At 49.4% G+C, this 13,847-nt stretch overlaps 1 protein-coding gene across 3 annotated transcripts in view; it reads left to right on the plus strand.

Moving 5' to 3' along the window:
- Positions 1-13,847, plus strand: part of ADARB2 (adenosine deaminase RNA specific B2 (inactive)) — a 468,569-nt gene that overhangs the window by 302,217 nt on the left and 152,505 nt on the right. For all 3 annotated transcript variants that reach the window (XR_010725610.1, XM_066232435.1, XM_066232436.1), the window contains one exon: positions 1,088-1,956. Coding sequence is in view for 2 of the 3 variants with exons in the window: in XM_066232435.1 (XP_066088532.1) it covers positions 1,088-1,956 (869 nt within the window). In the remaining variant the exon portion in view is untranslated. The remainder of the gene's footprint in view (positions 1-1,087; positions 1,957-13,847) is intronic.

Below are 13,847 nucleotides of genomic sequence, written 5' to 3' on the forward strand. Positions count from 1 at the left end.
CTCTCTCTCTCTCTCTCTCCTCTCTAAAATGAATTAAAAAAAATTAAAAAAAAAAAAAAGAAACTGGGGGGGTTAGCGTTCCAGAGCGTCTTCGCCAGGAGGCAACAAGGACTCTGCTCTGGCAGTTCTGTGACTGTCCTAGCTGAGGTTTTCTAAACAGAACAGCTTCATTTGTGAAGAATGGTTCAAGACAGCCTGTCTAGAAAAGTTAAATCATTGCATACATCCACCATCTCTAGTTAGCAAATGATGACTTTGCTAAATTTAAAGCGTATCATGTTTTGCAAAATAAATAAAACATCACAGACACAAATGAAGTTCCCATCTGGGCCCCCATTCCATTTCCTCTTTGTCTCCCAGGAGGGTTAACATTTGAGCTTTACTATCATGTCTGATCACACAAACAGCATGCAATGCCTCCATTTTTATAATTTATATTAATGACATCACACTCTATATATTACTTTGCAAGTTGCATTTATCGCGCAACATTATACTTCTGAGATTCCTCTACAGTGAAGCCTGTAGACCCGGTTCATTAACCATGAGGGCTATCGAGCATTCCATCCTACGATCGTACCACAATTCTCTTACCAGACCACACTGCAAGGAAGGCCTGTGTGGCCCTCAGCATTTCCTGAAGCTGATAGAAGGAAAGAAAGACCCACATGTGGTTTGGTTTGGGGGAGGCTCTGGGAGCGAGGGACAGGGGCCTCTTGCTCAGTTGACCTCAGCCCCACGACATCTCGGCCACACTCAGAGAAGCAGGTAAGAGCCACTGTAAGCAAATCAGGCTCAGCATGTCCACACTCCACATTCTCAGAAATGCAGGAACTGCTCAGAGCTGCATGTCCTTCCTCCTCCTGGGCAGTCAGCCCCCTTTCAGAGATACTCAGTAACTCCTGTCAGCCTAGAAAAAAGAGGATGCCATTTAGCATGTCCTCAGAAGCCTCCATCCAGTGGGTGCCGGCAGGACAGTGCCTCTCGGAGACTGACGGCTGAGCTCATGTGCACAGTATAGTCATCAGCAGGGTGTCTGTCAGGCGAGCTGAGAGCCGGGCTCACCACTGTCTGTTCTCACCTTTAGGTACCAGCAGCGCAGACGTGAAGGAGAACCGCAATGTGAGCAACCTGGAGGCACGGCCACTGCCTGCTGGTGACAGAGCTCGAGGCAGTGCACCTGGCATGAAGAGGAAAAGGCCTCTGGAGGAGGGCAACAGCGGCCACTTCTGCAAATTGCAGCTGATCTGGAAGACGCTGTCATGGTCGATGACGCCCAAGAATGCGCTGGTCCAGCTGCACGAGCTGCGGCCCGGCCTGCAGTACCGAATGGTGTCTCAGACCGGCCCGGTGCACGCGCCCGTCTTCGCTGTGGCCGTGGAGGTGAATGGGCTCACGTTCGAAGGCACAGGGCCCACCAAGAAGAAGGCCAAGATGAGGGCAGCTGAGCTGGCCCTGCGCTCCTTTGTGCAGTTCCCTAATGCTTGCCAGGCGCACCTGGCCATGGGCAACGGCGCCAGCCCCTGCACAGACTTCACCTCCGACCAGGCCGACTTCCCCGACACGCTGTTCAAGCAGTTCGAGCCCGCGGCGCCCAGCGCGGCCTTCCCGGGCCGCCGCCCCGCCGAGCCCGAGCGGCTGTCCCCGGCGTGCCGGCGGAGGCGGCTGCTGCACCACACCCTGGACCTGGTGGCCCCGGGCGAGAGGAACCCGGTGGTGGTGCTGAACCAGCTGCGCGCCGGCCTGCGCTACGTGTGCCTCTCGGAGCCGGCCGACAGGCAGCGGCCCCGCAGCTTCATCATGGCCGTGAGCGTGGACGGCAGGACGTTTGAAGGCACGGGACGCAGCAAGAAGCTGGCCAAGGGCCAGGCGGCACAGGCGGCCCTCCAGGCCCTCTTCGACATCCGGCTGCCCGGCCACACGCCCAGCAGGAGTAAAAGTCACCTCTTGCCCCAGGTGAGAATTCTCAGGTAGCTCCTGGCAGATGGCATCTCCCGGATGCTAGGAGACCATGAGCTGGGACGGGCAGCAGGCCAGCCCCCTGCTCCAGTCACTGTAAGTAGAGAGCACCCCTACACACCCCTCCCAGAAAAGCCGGCTCTGCCCCATCCCAACCTCACCATTAGAGCAATCATCAGACATTGGGAGGGAGAATCGTGTGCATGTAAAGAAAGAATGTTAACATTGAACCCTAGCAGAGGTGACTGGGGAAGAGTGAAGACAGGTGATGTCTGTGACGACACCAGTGACAGGAAACAGGAGAGGGTGAGTGCAGGGCCAGTCACCAGACAGGAGGACAGGGAAGGACAGCTGAGATAGCTGGCATCATCGGCTGTGCCCGTCAGTGACTTGGTTGCTGAGCGTTCTGCATCTGGAGGACTAGCAGGAGATAAAAATGCACATTAGGCAGCAGTTTGGGTGGAGTTTCTTGCTAGGGAGGCTGGAGGAAGTGAAGTGAGTATGAATCATCTCGTCTCAGTGATTCCAAACCAGGGCAGGTGGCTGTACGGCAGCCTAAACACCAGGATCCATCACACTAAGGGAGGGTGGGATCTGAGGGTTCAAACCTCGGCTGAAAGCAGAGGGCTTGGAACAAGGACAGAGCTGGAATTTACCTGGTGTCACCATCGTCTCTTCAGCCTTTTCAAACCAGTAACCAGTCTGCTTCCCCAAACTGGTTCACCTTTGCTCATTCGAGAAATACTTTCACAGCACCATCCATGAGTCAGGAACTATTCTTATCCCATTACAAAACAACCTCGTCTTTCCAAGTCTTCTAACCATTTATTTATGCAAATTTCCTTTGTTTTAGCATTTTCAGAATTATCTGTAGGCATCACTAATGTATAAGATGCAGGAATGTATCTTGATTCACTTTGGCATCCGACATGGGGAGGAATACTTTACATAGTTCAAAAGCACTTAGCTCAGTGCAGAGCCACGCTGTAAGTACCCAGTAACTTTGAGTTGTTGCTACCATGGCTGTTGTGGCCCCATCGCAACTCCTAAGTCAGAACCCGCTGCTGCCTTTGGGAGGCACACATCTGTGGAAGGAGACAGGGTGCCACCCAAACCTTAGGGAGCACAAAGGATATGCCACAGCAACCAAACCTAACACACAAGGACAGACGCCTCGTGCTAAATCACAATGCTCAATAAATATTTAGCAGATGGAGGTCCATTCCTCACAGCTCCATCAAGCGAGGTAGAGAGACCATCCAACAAAAAACCCCAACAGAGGGACAGCTGTTTCTCCTGCTATCTTTGCCCCCTAAGGCCTTCATTTACTTTCACGTATTTATTGAATGTTCTCAGGAACGGTTGAAGAAGTTTAGACCATAATCTCCATTCATCTTGTCTTTCAACCCGCGTTCAAATAATACACAGTCCAGGTAGAAACAGGGTGCTTGCAAGAAATTCAGGGCCAAGAAACCCCTGAGCACCTCCTGTCAGAAGTCTGAAACCTCGTTTCTCTCTCCTGGAACCTCTATTTCATTTTGTTTTCTCTTTTTTCCCTTCTGATCCTGTTTCCCTGGTATCTGCAGCTTAAACCTGCCAACCACACCCAAAAAGTCACTGTCTCCACTTCAAAGTGAAGGAGCCCCAGCTGGCCCATGGCCTCCACAAGCCTCTGTCTTATCACTACCTTCCCAAGAAGGTCCCCCTGCACAGCTGGGGGCAGTGTGTCCTCTGCTCGTTCAGCCTGTGATTTCCAGGTATGGCCACCCCACCAAGGCCCTCACTAGCCCTGTGCTTCTTGTTCAGTAAGAAATGTTATTTCCCGCCTGCAGCCGCTCCCAGTCCGCCCCACCCCAAATGAGTGTTGAAGGATGTCAGGGAGCTGCGGCTGAGATGCGTTTGCTCTCATGTTGTCACCCTGTCACTCCTGAGCTCATACCGTGGAGGGACCAGGCAGCACCACTGCTTCGTAACAGTCGTTTGACCCTAGAATGCAGCACATCAGTTAAAGCCACGGCCGCTAAATTATTTTTCTTTGACAGTCCGCTAACCACCCCGACGAGATGATGGAGGGCGCAGAGCAGTGTGAAGGCTGCGGGCAATCCATCACGGCCCAGGCACTGCCGTCTTGAGGCTCGTTACCATCCCCTCGCCCATCCCCCAGGCTGGGCGGGGCTGAGCTGGTCAGAGAACCCAGAACCAAGGCAGCTTCATTAAATTTGAATCCTGACTTGGACATGGTCTGAATGCAGGGACTGATCTTTAAAAAAAAAAAAAAAAAAAAAAAAAAAGATTCCAAGAGTCTCTGTAAATGCTATTTTGCTCTTCTGCTTGACCCAATACTTTCTCTATATAGCAGAAAGCTGGTCCTGCTGGCACGATGATCCTGAGCTCCAAGTCCCCAGTGGTGAACCCTTTATTGTCCTGTCTAACTGCACTATTAGCACCTGCTCAGGGCTGCATGTCGGGCACCCCAGTCCAGCCAGGTTCCCAGAGCCGCCGCCCATGCTACCAGAAAGGCAGGTCCGCAGCCGCTGACTTCTAAGGACCCTCCCCAAGCCCACCCCAAGGGCAGGCAGGCTAGTTGGTGCTAGAGAGACACAACATCTGGAACTTGGATAGCAGCAGCAATATTTAATGTTCTCTGCCCAAAGTCTTGGGTCCCATCCTACACGGGAGACCACAAGCCAAGAGTCTGGCCCTAAAACACCCATGCTGGGTCACACTTGTACAGAGCAAATGCATCTCTGTTTCATGCTTTAACCAAAGGCTCAGTCTTGTATGAATGAAGCTTCAGAACCAGCCTTTGTGGGGAGCTTTTTAAGTAATTAATGAAATTAAGTAATATTACCTTCTTTTGAAAAAAAAAAAAGGGGGGTAACATTAATTCTTTGAGTAATAGTCAGTAAAAGAAATTTCAAATGTGACCATGCAGAGGGTCATGTGAGGAGGGTGTTCAAAATGCCGCCTTGAGCCCCACTGCATGAAATGCAATAGGGGCTGAAGAGAGGGGCAGGAACACGTTCTAATTCACATGAAGGTGGGTCTGGCACCTGCACTGCAAAGTAACCTGACCTTGGAACTTCATCAGGGCTCTCAGCCACGGCCTGGGGAGCAGGATCATGGTGGGACAAGCAGAGCGGATTGGGTGCTTACTCATCATCAAGACAGTCCTGACTAAGCATCACCCCCAACGCCCCGCAGGTAAAGAGGCTGGTGTCACTGCACCCACCATCCAGTTCTCACCTTTGTGGAGAGAGTGAAGCATCCTCCTCCTAAGTAACATGCACATCATTTTCCAACCGTAGGGTCAAGAAGCGTAGGCTTGTTTCCACCTCGATTTTGAAAGAATAAGTCCTGAAGACTAATATTCGTAATAAAGATGAAGATCACAGGGGTTGATTTCTCCAGGATCTGAGCCTCACCATTTTGTTTCTCAGAATGAGGCTAGTTCTGATTCTTCAATTTCATGAGATATGACTTCAGGTCTCTTAGTCAGAAGGCCGAGACCAGGACTTCATTAAATGTTTTAAACCACAGCATGACCAGGTGGTGGCGCAGTAGATAGAGCATTGGACTGGGATGCAGAGGACCCAGGTTCAAAACCCTGAGATCACTGGCTTGAGCTCAGGCTCACCAGCTTAAGCAAGGGGTCACTGGCTTGAATGTGGGATCATAGACATTGACTCCATGGTGACTGGCTTAAGCCCATGGTCATTGGTTTGAGCAAGGGGTCACTTGCTCTGCTGTAGCTCCCCCCCATCAAGGCACAAATGGGAAAGTAATCAATGAACAACTAAGGTGCCTCAATGAATGAAGAATTGATACTTCTCATCTCTTTCCATTCCTGTCTGTCTGTTTCTGTCTCTCTCTCTCTCTCTCACTCTCTCTCTTTGTCACACACACACAAAAAAAAGTTTTAAACCACAGTACAGACCTAAATGAGCAGGGTCTGCATGCTCTCCCAGGCCCACGGTGGGGCCCTCAGCAACCACCAGGCGACAAGGAAGCCGGTGCACCAGGACGTAGCTGGGCCGAACCCCTCGTCTATTTTCTTCATCTGCAGCTGGTACATCTTCCTGGTACAGATTCCTCTAGGTTAATGAGATACTTGAAAGTAATAATAAAATCATGTCAGATTATAGATACCCATTTCCTGGAAACATCATCTTAAAAAATAATAATTAAAAAATCACACAATTTACATCTCTTTTCATCTTCATGTCCCACCCCCAGCATAAAAAAGTTTAATTTATAAAATCATTAAAGTCAACCAGAAAGGCATGTCTTTCAGCATTTCCTTCCCATAGAAACAGGTCACTGAGGACAATAATGTACATGTGATAGAAATAAAAAAAGTGAGAAAAAGTCATACTAATTCTAAAATGGGGGTAACATTGTGAAGCATCACCCCTGTTTCTGCTAGGAGGGACAGAAACCTCAGGAATACATAACTCATGTTAAAGAAATATTTTTTTAAATGAGAAGAAGGGAGATAGAGAGACAGACTCCCACGTGTACCCCGACCAGGATCTACCCAGCAACCCCCATCTGGGGCCCACGCTCAAACCAATCGAGCCACTGACTTGCAAGAAGGGAAAAGAGGGAGAAGGGAAGAGGGAGGGAGAGAGACGCAGATGGACACTTCTCCTGTGTGCTCTGACTAGGGATCAAACCTAACACATCCACATGCCAGGCTGACATTCTATCCACTGAGCAAACCAGCCAGGGCAAGAAACAATTCTTTAAGTGTCAGCATTTTATAGTAAATTTGGATAAGAACTCAGGCACATGGCCCCATTTCATGGAGTCTGCCCCCAGAATTAGCTACAGAGTTAGATGGAGGACTAGCTCTCCCTCCATTCGTGACAACTGGGTTGTAGGCATTAACAAAATGCCTGCAAAAATTTGACTTCCTTCTCCCAAACACCAAGGTGACCTGGCTGCCTCTGGTCACTTTACAAACTGTCTTTCTAATCACATAATCTAATCCCGCTAATCTATCTCACTCAGTAGATGTAGCACCCTAACTGCTGTAAAGCAGGACTGTTAATTAATATTGCTGTAACAGATTAGCAGTGGAGGGGCCTCACATTTTAAATAAGCTTCATTTAAAAATGATTCGATGGTGGTTACGGGGGGGAGGGGGGAATGGGAGAGGGATAGGGGGTGGGAGGGGCACAAAGAAAACAAGATAGAAGGTGACAGAGGACAATCTGACTTTGGGTGGTGGGTATGCAACATAATTGAACGACAAGATAACCTGGACTTGTTATCTTTGAATATATGTATCCTGATTTATTGATGTCACCCCATTAAAAAAATAAAATTATAAAAAATAAAAAAAAATTAAAAAAAAAAAATAAAAATAAAAAATAAAAATGATTCGATGTGAAAGTCACATGTACTTGACCTCACACTGTCCCTGCTGGTTTGCCCAGGACACCCTGGAACAGCAGCCGACGTCTCAGCATCTTTCCTTGCTCAGGCAGACCTTCACTCTGTCCCTGTTTCCTCAGGAGAGGCACTGAGGGCCAAAACTATAGTGACAGTCACTTCATTGTCATTACACGTGTAAATATCATCTAAAATTCCTCCTCAATGAGAGTTTTCAAGGCTTTATAGATGCTTAACAATACATTTATACAAAATGTAATATAATATATAATACACATTTATACAATGGATATACAAAATGCACTTGTAAATAAACATATCTCTATGTACAATGCACCATATACATCTATAGAGCAGCCTCCATCTGACTTCCTACTACAAGTTTGTACAGTTTTGGTAAGAAGAGCTAAATATGTATTTAAGTTTATGTGTTCCCAGTTCTGTGTTTGGCATTTTCAAATATAGTTAATATTACTTAAGCAGAGTCTATAAAGCGAGTTTCCCCACCTCTCTCATTATTCTCTAGCCATGATTCATGGGTTATGAGGACGACCGTAAGGAGATTTTATTAAGAGCTAATGTTCTCAGGCTCACTGAGACCCCGTATTGTTCTAGGTGCTTTGCATACCGTAGCACTTTCGAACCTCATAAACACCTTGGAGGTGGCAATAGTCATGTTCCCATTTGCCATGTGAGCACACTGAGGCACAGGAAAGTTAAGTCCTCTGCCCAGTGTCCAGCTGGTGAGTGGTGGAGCTGGGAGAACAAAGAGGGAGCCCCCGACACCAGCCTGCCTCTGCCAGACCCCACTACCTGCACAGGCTTGATCAGGAAATGGACACACTTACCAGCCCAGTGCTGTGGGATTGGGCATGGTGGCAGTGACTCAAGGGCGCGTGTTGTTCATTCCAGACAGGAAGCAGGAAGCACTGACCGATGTTGAGATACCCCACAGCCTGGCCCCATGCATAGTAAGGGGTATCCCAGGGCAGGTCCTGAGCCCCCAAACTCAGGGAGGAGGCAACCTGGGGGCACACACATCTAGGACTCTCTCTCTCAGGGGGTCTTTCAGTGGGCTGACCCCCTCAGAGCCCCAGTGGCTGGGAGCGTGCCAATGGCCCCCACACTGGGAGACCACCTCTGTTAGCAGAGAGCCTGCTCTTCTTTGGCCAGCCTGATTGAGATGGCCAGGTCCCCTCTTCCCCAGAAACACATTCTTACATGGAAAGGAGACAGCCCATGGGAGAATGCCAGCATGTAAACGAGCCAGAGAAAGCTAAAAGGACAGCCAAGACAGAGTAGGGTGCCTCTCGATGCAGGCTGCCCGTGAAAGATGGGGGAGAAATGCAGGGAAATGAGGACTCCCAGCTTGCCATTTGCAACATCTTGAAAGGGCCTCGCTCTTTGCAAACTCCAGCTCCTTGGCCAAGCTGCGACCTCTGTGTCGTTATAGGTTGTGGGGCACATTGGTCTATTTGCATCTGGTGTCTAGCCTCTGCTCGCTCAGGGTCCCGGAGGTGCCACGGGGAAGCCGGCTGTCTCTGGAAAGACCCCTATCCCAGAATGGAGCAGAGAGCTCCCCATACTGCTGACTGGCTGAGCAGCCTTACAGCTTCACCGACTACATGGATGATACGATGATACGTGCCGGGCAGTGCACACTGGGTCCAAGAGGGGGAACTAGAGCCTGGCCGCCCCTTGTCTCTGCCACTCCTGGGTTTCACGTGGCAAACTCCGTCTCTACCCACATGGGCTCCCTGGGAAACAACTGACAAGTGAACTGTGGGGTACAGGGGTTGTCCCAGGTGCAAAGGGAGTGAGGTCTCTGAAGGACACAGGCTGCAGCAGGATTGTACGGTACGTCCGCCAGCCACAATACAGAGGCCGGGTCTGGGCTAGGCCATGAGGCGGCACAAATTCCAGCCACTGGGTCAGGGTGGCCCGAGCAGCTGCCAGTGGGACACCTATGGGCCTGAGAGACACTGCTTGCTCTGCAGGGTGCAGGGTCTTCTCAGGATTTGGAGCTCTGTTCCCCCAGGCCCACATGGGTTACCCACACCCCAAACCCCGGGACCTCTTCCTGAGGCAATGTGAGTAAAGCAGGCATTGGTGATACCTTCAGAAGCATTAAGGATGGCTTTCATTCTTTACAGGCTTGAAACTCTGTAAGGACTGTTCCTCCCATCAGAAACGATTCTGTAGCCACTCCCACCCCCGTGGTCCCTCACAGCAATTCAGAGAAACCAACCTTGGCATGAGCGCCCTCGGGCCATATTCAATCTCTGTCTCTCTCTTTCTTTGTCTCTCTACCTCCCTTCACACTCACTTTCAATTACCCCGAGCTTATTCTGCCCCATTTTTAGCCATCCTGGTGCACCTATACCAGCAGTACTCAGGGGTGGGCAAAAATAGGTTTACAGTTGTGTGTATGTGAAACAGTTTATTTTTGTGTTATATATTTTTCCGTACAAACAACTATAAACCTGCTTTCACTTACCCCTGCATTTGATGCTCTGCATGCCTGTGGTTTTATATAAGCACTGTGCCAGTGGACATTTACATCGTGCTTACTGTGTGCTGAGCCTGATGGAAGTGCCTTCAGCTTTACCCAGGCTCCAGCAGAGAAGGGGCATTGATCTGAGCAAGGGCATCGTGTCCTGGGCTTTGCAACCTGAATGTTGGCATTTCTGTTTTGGGCAGGTGACAGGTTATAAGACCATCCGTCGTTGGTCAGGGAGGTGAGTGCGATCCTGGAAGGAGAGAGTTAGCACGGCCTAACCACCTTGCCCTTGCTCACTGTGGGACCTCTCCCCTTCCTCTCTCGGTGCCTCAATTTCCTGATCTATAGAGTGTGTTGATCATAAAAGTGTCCACTTCGTAGAGTGGTGGGAGAATGAAATGGGTTAGAACACGCAAAGTGCTTCTAACAGCGTTTGGCACAGGGAAATCGCCGTAAGTGTCCGTCACTCTCCCTCCAGGGGTGCTGGCTGTGTGGCATGCGGAACTGGCGGACAGACAAGCTCGGCCTCACCAGATTTCAGAGGAGAGGCAGGGAAAATGGGGAAGGTAACCTCTAAGATACCCAGGTGGGGCTCAGACTGGCTGGGGAAGTGGGAACTGCCCTTAGCCAGCACAAAGAGGCTCCTCTGGGCCTCAGTTTCCTCGTATCGAAAAAACAGGACTGTGAGCGAATGTTCACTTCCAGCTCTCACACTCCAACCACACCAAACCTAGTGCAGGAGGCCCATATGCTTGCGTGATACATACAACATGGGCACAATATGCTAGCAGCCACTTACTGGGTAACATTTAAGAGTAACACACACAAACACACCGTCATGTTGACATGCAATCTGCAGCATTTTGCCCAAAATTAAAGCTTGTATTTTCTCACTCCGGTGGTGTTTTCCATTACAATCTAGTTTTCCAAACCAAAGGAAAAACCGAGGCCAGCAGCAGACGGGAGAAAACCGTGGTGACACGGTGATCCGTGTGCTTGCTCACTGGTGCTGTCCCTGGAGGCCCGCCCTCCTGAGTGGTGGCGTCCACAGAAGGAGAGGGAGGTAAAACCCACTCCTGTTCTCTTGCCTTTTGCTCCTTGGCACCGAGGTTCTTTGTAAGGATTACAGACTGGCTGAACATCACAGTCTACGTAAACATGTGCAGCCCCCAAGGTGGTGAACATCCGCTTCACTCTCAGCTCTCGGGAGCAATCTGGAATGCCAGGACTCAGCTCTGTTCAGATCTACTTTCTCCCTTCTGATGTGACTCTATGTTTTTAAGTAAAAGGCAGTGACTACCCGAGTTCTCCCAGGGTTGGAATGAAACCTAGGTTCACGGTGTAACTGTCCCTCCTGTCACACAAGGATGGGGAGATCCTCTGGGCTTGGAGAGCAGTGAGCTCGTGTTTGAAGATCCCCATCTGCCCTCCCGCTCCCTCGCCGTCTCGTCACCACTCATCTGTGCCTGGTAGGACTCAGTGATGCATGGAAGATGCAACGACGGCTCGTGACAATAGCGTCACAATTAAACATTTTTTAAATCCATTTTTCTAAATTGATGTGCTCCGTGGAACTGTGTGTTTATACAAATCCTCAAAAACATAAGCCTTCAGAACAAAAGTTAGTCTATAAACCCTTAGCATGAGAGAATAGTTTTTTAATACATGTCCCTCAGGGGACAACTGTGTGAAGTTTCCTGTTGTCACCAAGAGTCACAGAGGGGTCAGTAGCCTTGAATTTAAATTCAGCTCCATTCCATACAGCTGGGGGCCCTTGGGCACCTACCTCACTCTAAACCCCTGCGTTTTCTGGTCTGTAAAATGGGCAACTTTTCTACAGAAGGAGAGGCCCGAGCACCTCGAGGTAATGACCTGGGAAGCGTAGGTGACCTGATGCTTATGTGTACTGTCTCGTGACTTGGTCTTTTGGTTTGGCCAGTAAATCGGACAATCTTAGCACCTCAGAACCACTGGCACAGCCCCTAATTTGATAGAAACAGCCCCAGATCCTGTGGGAGGGAGAGACGTGCCCAGGGACAGAGGGCTTGTAAGACCCAGTGCTGGTTTCATGGCGTGAAGTTTCATCCTGCAAAACTTGGTTTTCATGAGGATTCTTCAATGACTTTGCAGTAAGAAAAGCCCTGAACTAACTTTATGTCTTCTATGTAGATTCCATTTCTAGTAATTCTAGAAGTATTTTCACTCAAAAATTTTCCTCAGCACGTCAGAGTCCACGGAGACCAGCAGCCTGTGTCTGGGTGCCAGGCGGACACCCTTCTCTGTCTGACCCATGAACCACAAAACAAAGAAAACCCCAATTCTGACCCATGCTGAGAATGCATCTAACTGAAATCTCATGTTTGCAAAAACGTTTTTTAAATCACACTCACCTTTTAAATTCTAAACTTCTCTTCCCACATTCCAGTGGAAGCTCAGTGGACACAACCAACACTCTTGTTGTTGAGACTGAAAGAGTTTAAAAAAAAAACTAACTGAAGAGTCAGAATAATAAACGGACAGAAAGGAGGTGATGGATAATGACAAAACACCTCTTTTCCCAGTCAGCTTCTCTTCCAGGTGAGATGGCAGAGCCAGGTAGAAGAGGGTCAGCTTCTCTTCCAGGTGAGATGGCAGAGCCAGGTAGAAGAGGGTCAGCTTCTCTTCCAGGTGAGATGGCAGAGCCAGGTAGAAGGGGGTCAGCTTCTCTTCCAGGTGAGATGGCAGAGCCAGGTAGAAGGGGTCAGCTTCTCTTCCAGGTGAGATGGCAGAGCCAGGTAGAAGGGGGTCAGAATGCCAGCTGGTTACTGACAAAGACGCCGGAACTGGGCTCCAGTGCCTGGAGGACGGGCTTCCTCATGTGGAGCCCTGACTGAGGCCAACTCCCCCAGGTCCCCACCAGCCACAGGTAGAGCAAGACACGGCAGGCTCCTCTCCCTCCAGCCTCGCCCGGGCCCAGGGCACCACGGGCACCACCTCTGCAGGTCTGGGATCCTACAGAGAATGGAGTAACACCAGCCCCTGAGACTCCAATCAGATGAATCACTCTTCTTCACTTGGGAGGCCAAAACAGAGGGCTGTTTTGATGAGTAAATGAGACATCCTGGCACATTTAACTGTGGGAAGGGATGTCATAAGACAGGTGTTTTTCTGGGTGATGCTGATTTAATTCCAGACCAATGTGCTTGGCACTACAGAACACATGAAAGCCAACCATCACATGGTTGATTCTTTCCCTTTTTACTTGGCTGTCAGCATCTTGGCTTTCTCAGGAAACAATCAATGTCAGAATGCAAGAGAGTAAAACTGATGCCATAGAATAGTCAAGAAATACACAATTTATACCAAGAGTAGATCATTCCAAACCTTTGTGTCTATTGCTGGAATACTTTTTGAACTCTGCACATGATCTCAGGTGGTAGGTGCCTATCATAGACGAATACTTTCTTCATCTCAGCAGGACAAGGCCAGCCTGTGCCAACAGTACCCACTCAGCATTTCAATGCTAGAAAAGCTCTCTTTCTTAGTGGAAGTATTGACTTGGAAATTATTTTAAAATTTGGCACAAATTCAATCTGAATGGGGCTGGCTGATATTTTTGCTTTGCTTTGTTTTAATCCCTTTTGTAATCAAAGCAGATTGGAGGAGGGAGGCTGGAAGAAAAGTGAGAAAAGCAAAAACGCAGGCCACAGTCCATGAGAACAGCTTCACAAACTCTAACTGATGGACGCAACACAAATGTAACAGTTGGCAGAAACGTGACCCAAAAGGATGGCCTCTAACTTTTCTTCTAAGAGTCAAGTCAGTAGAAGGTAAGGGAGACAATTTGCAGTTGTGACTGCAGTGTCACTGTTTCAGACTAAAATCGTATCCACTTTTTCAACAGGGGAGCATGTTAGCTCTGGAGACGCTGCTGTGGGCTGGCCAGGCTTGAGTCAGGGCCGCTGGGACAGAGGGGCGGGGCAGGCAATGAATGCTGTGAGCTATCCCACCA

Source organism: Saccopteryx bilineata, chromosome 5 (genome assembly GCF_036850765.1).
Source record: "Saccopteryx bilineata isolate mSacBil1 chromosome 5, mSacBil1_pri_phased_curated, whole genome shotgun sequence".
Classification (NCBI taxonomy): domain Eukaryota; kingdom Metazoa; phylum Chordata; class Mammalia; order Chiroptera; family Emballonuridae; genus Saccopteryx; species Saccopteryx bilineata.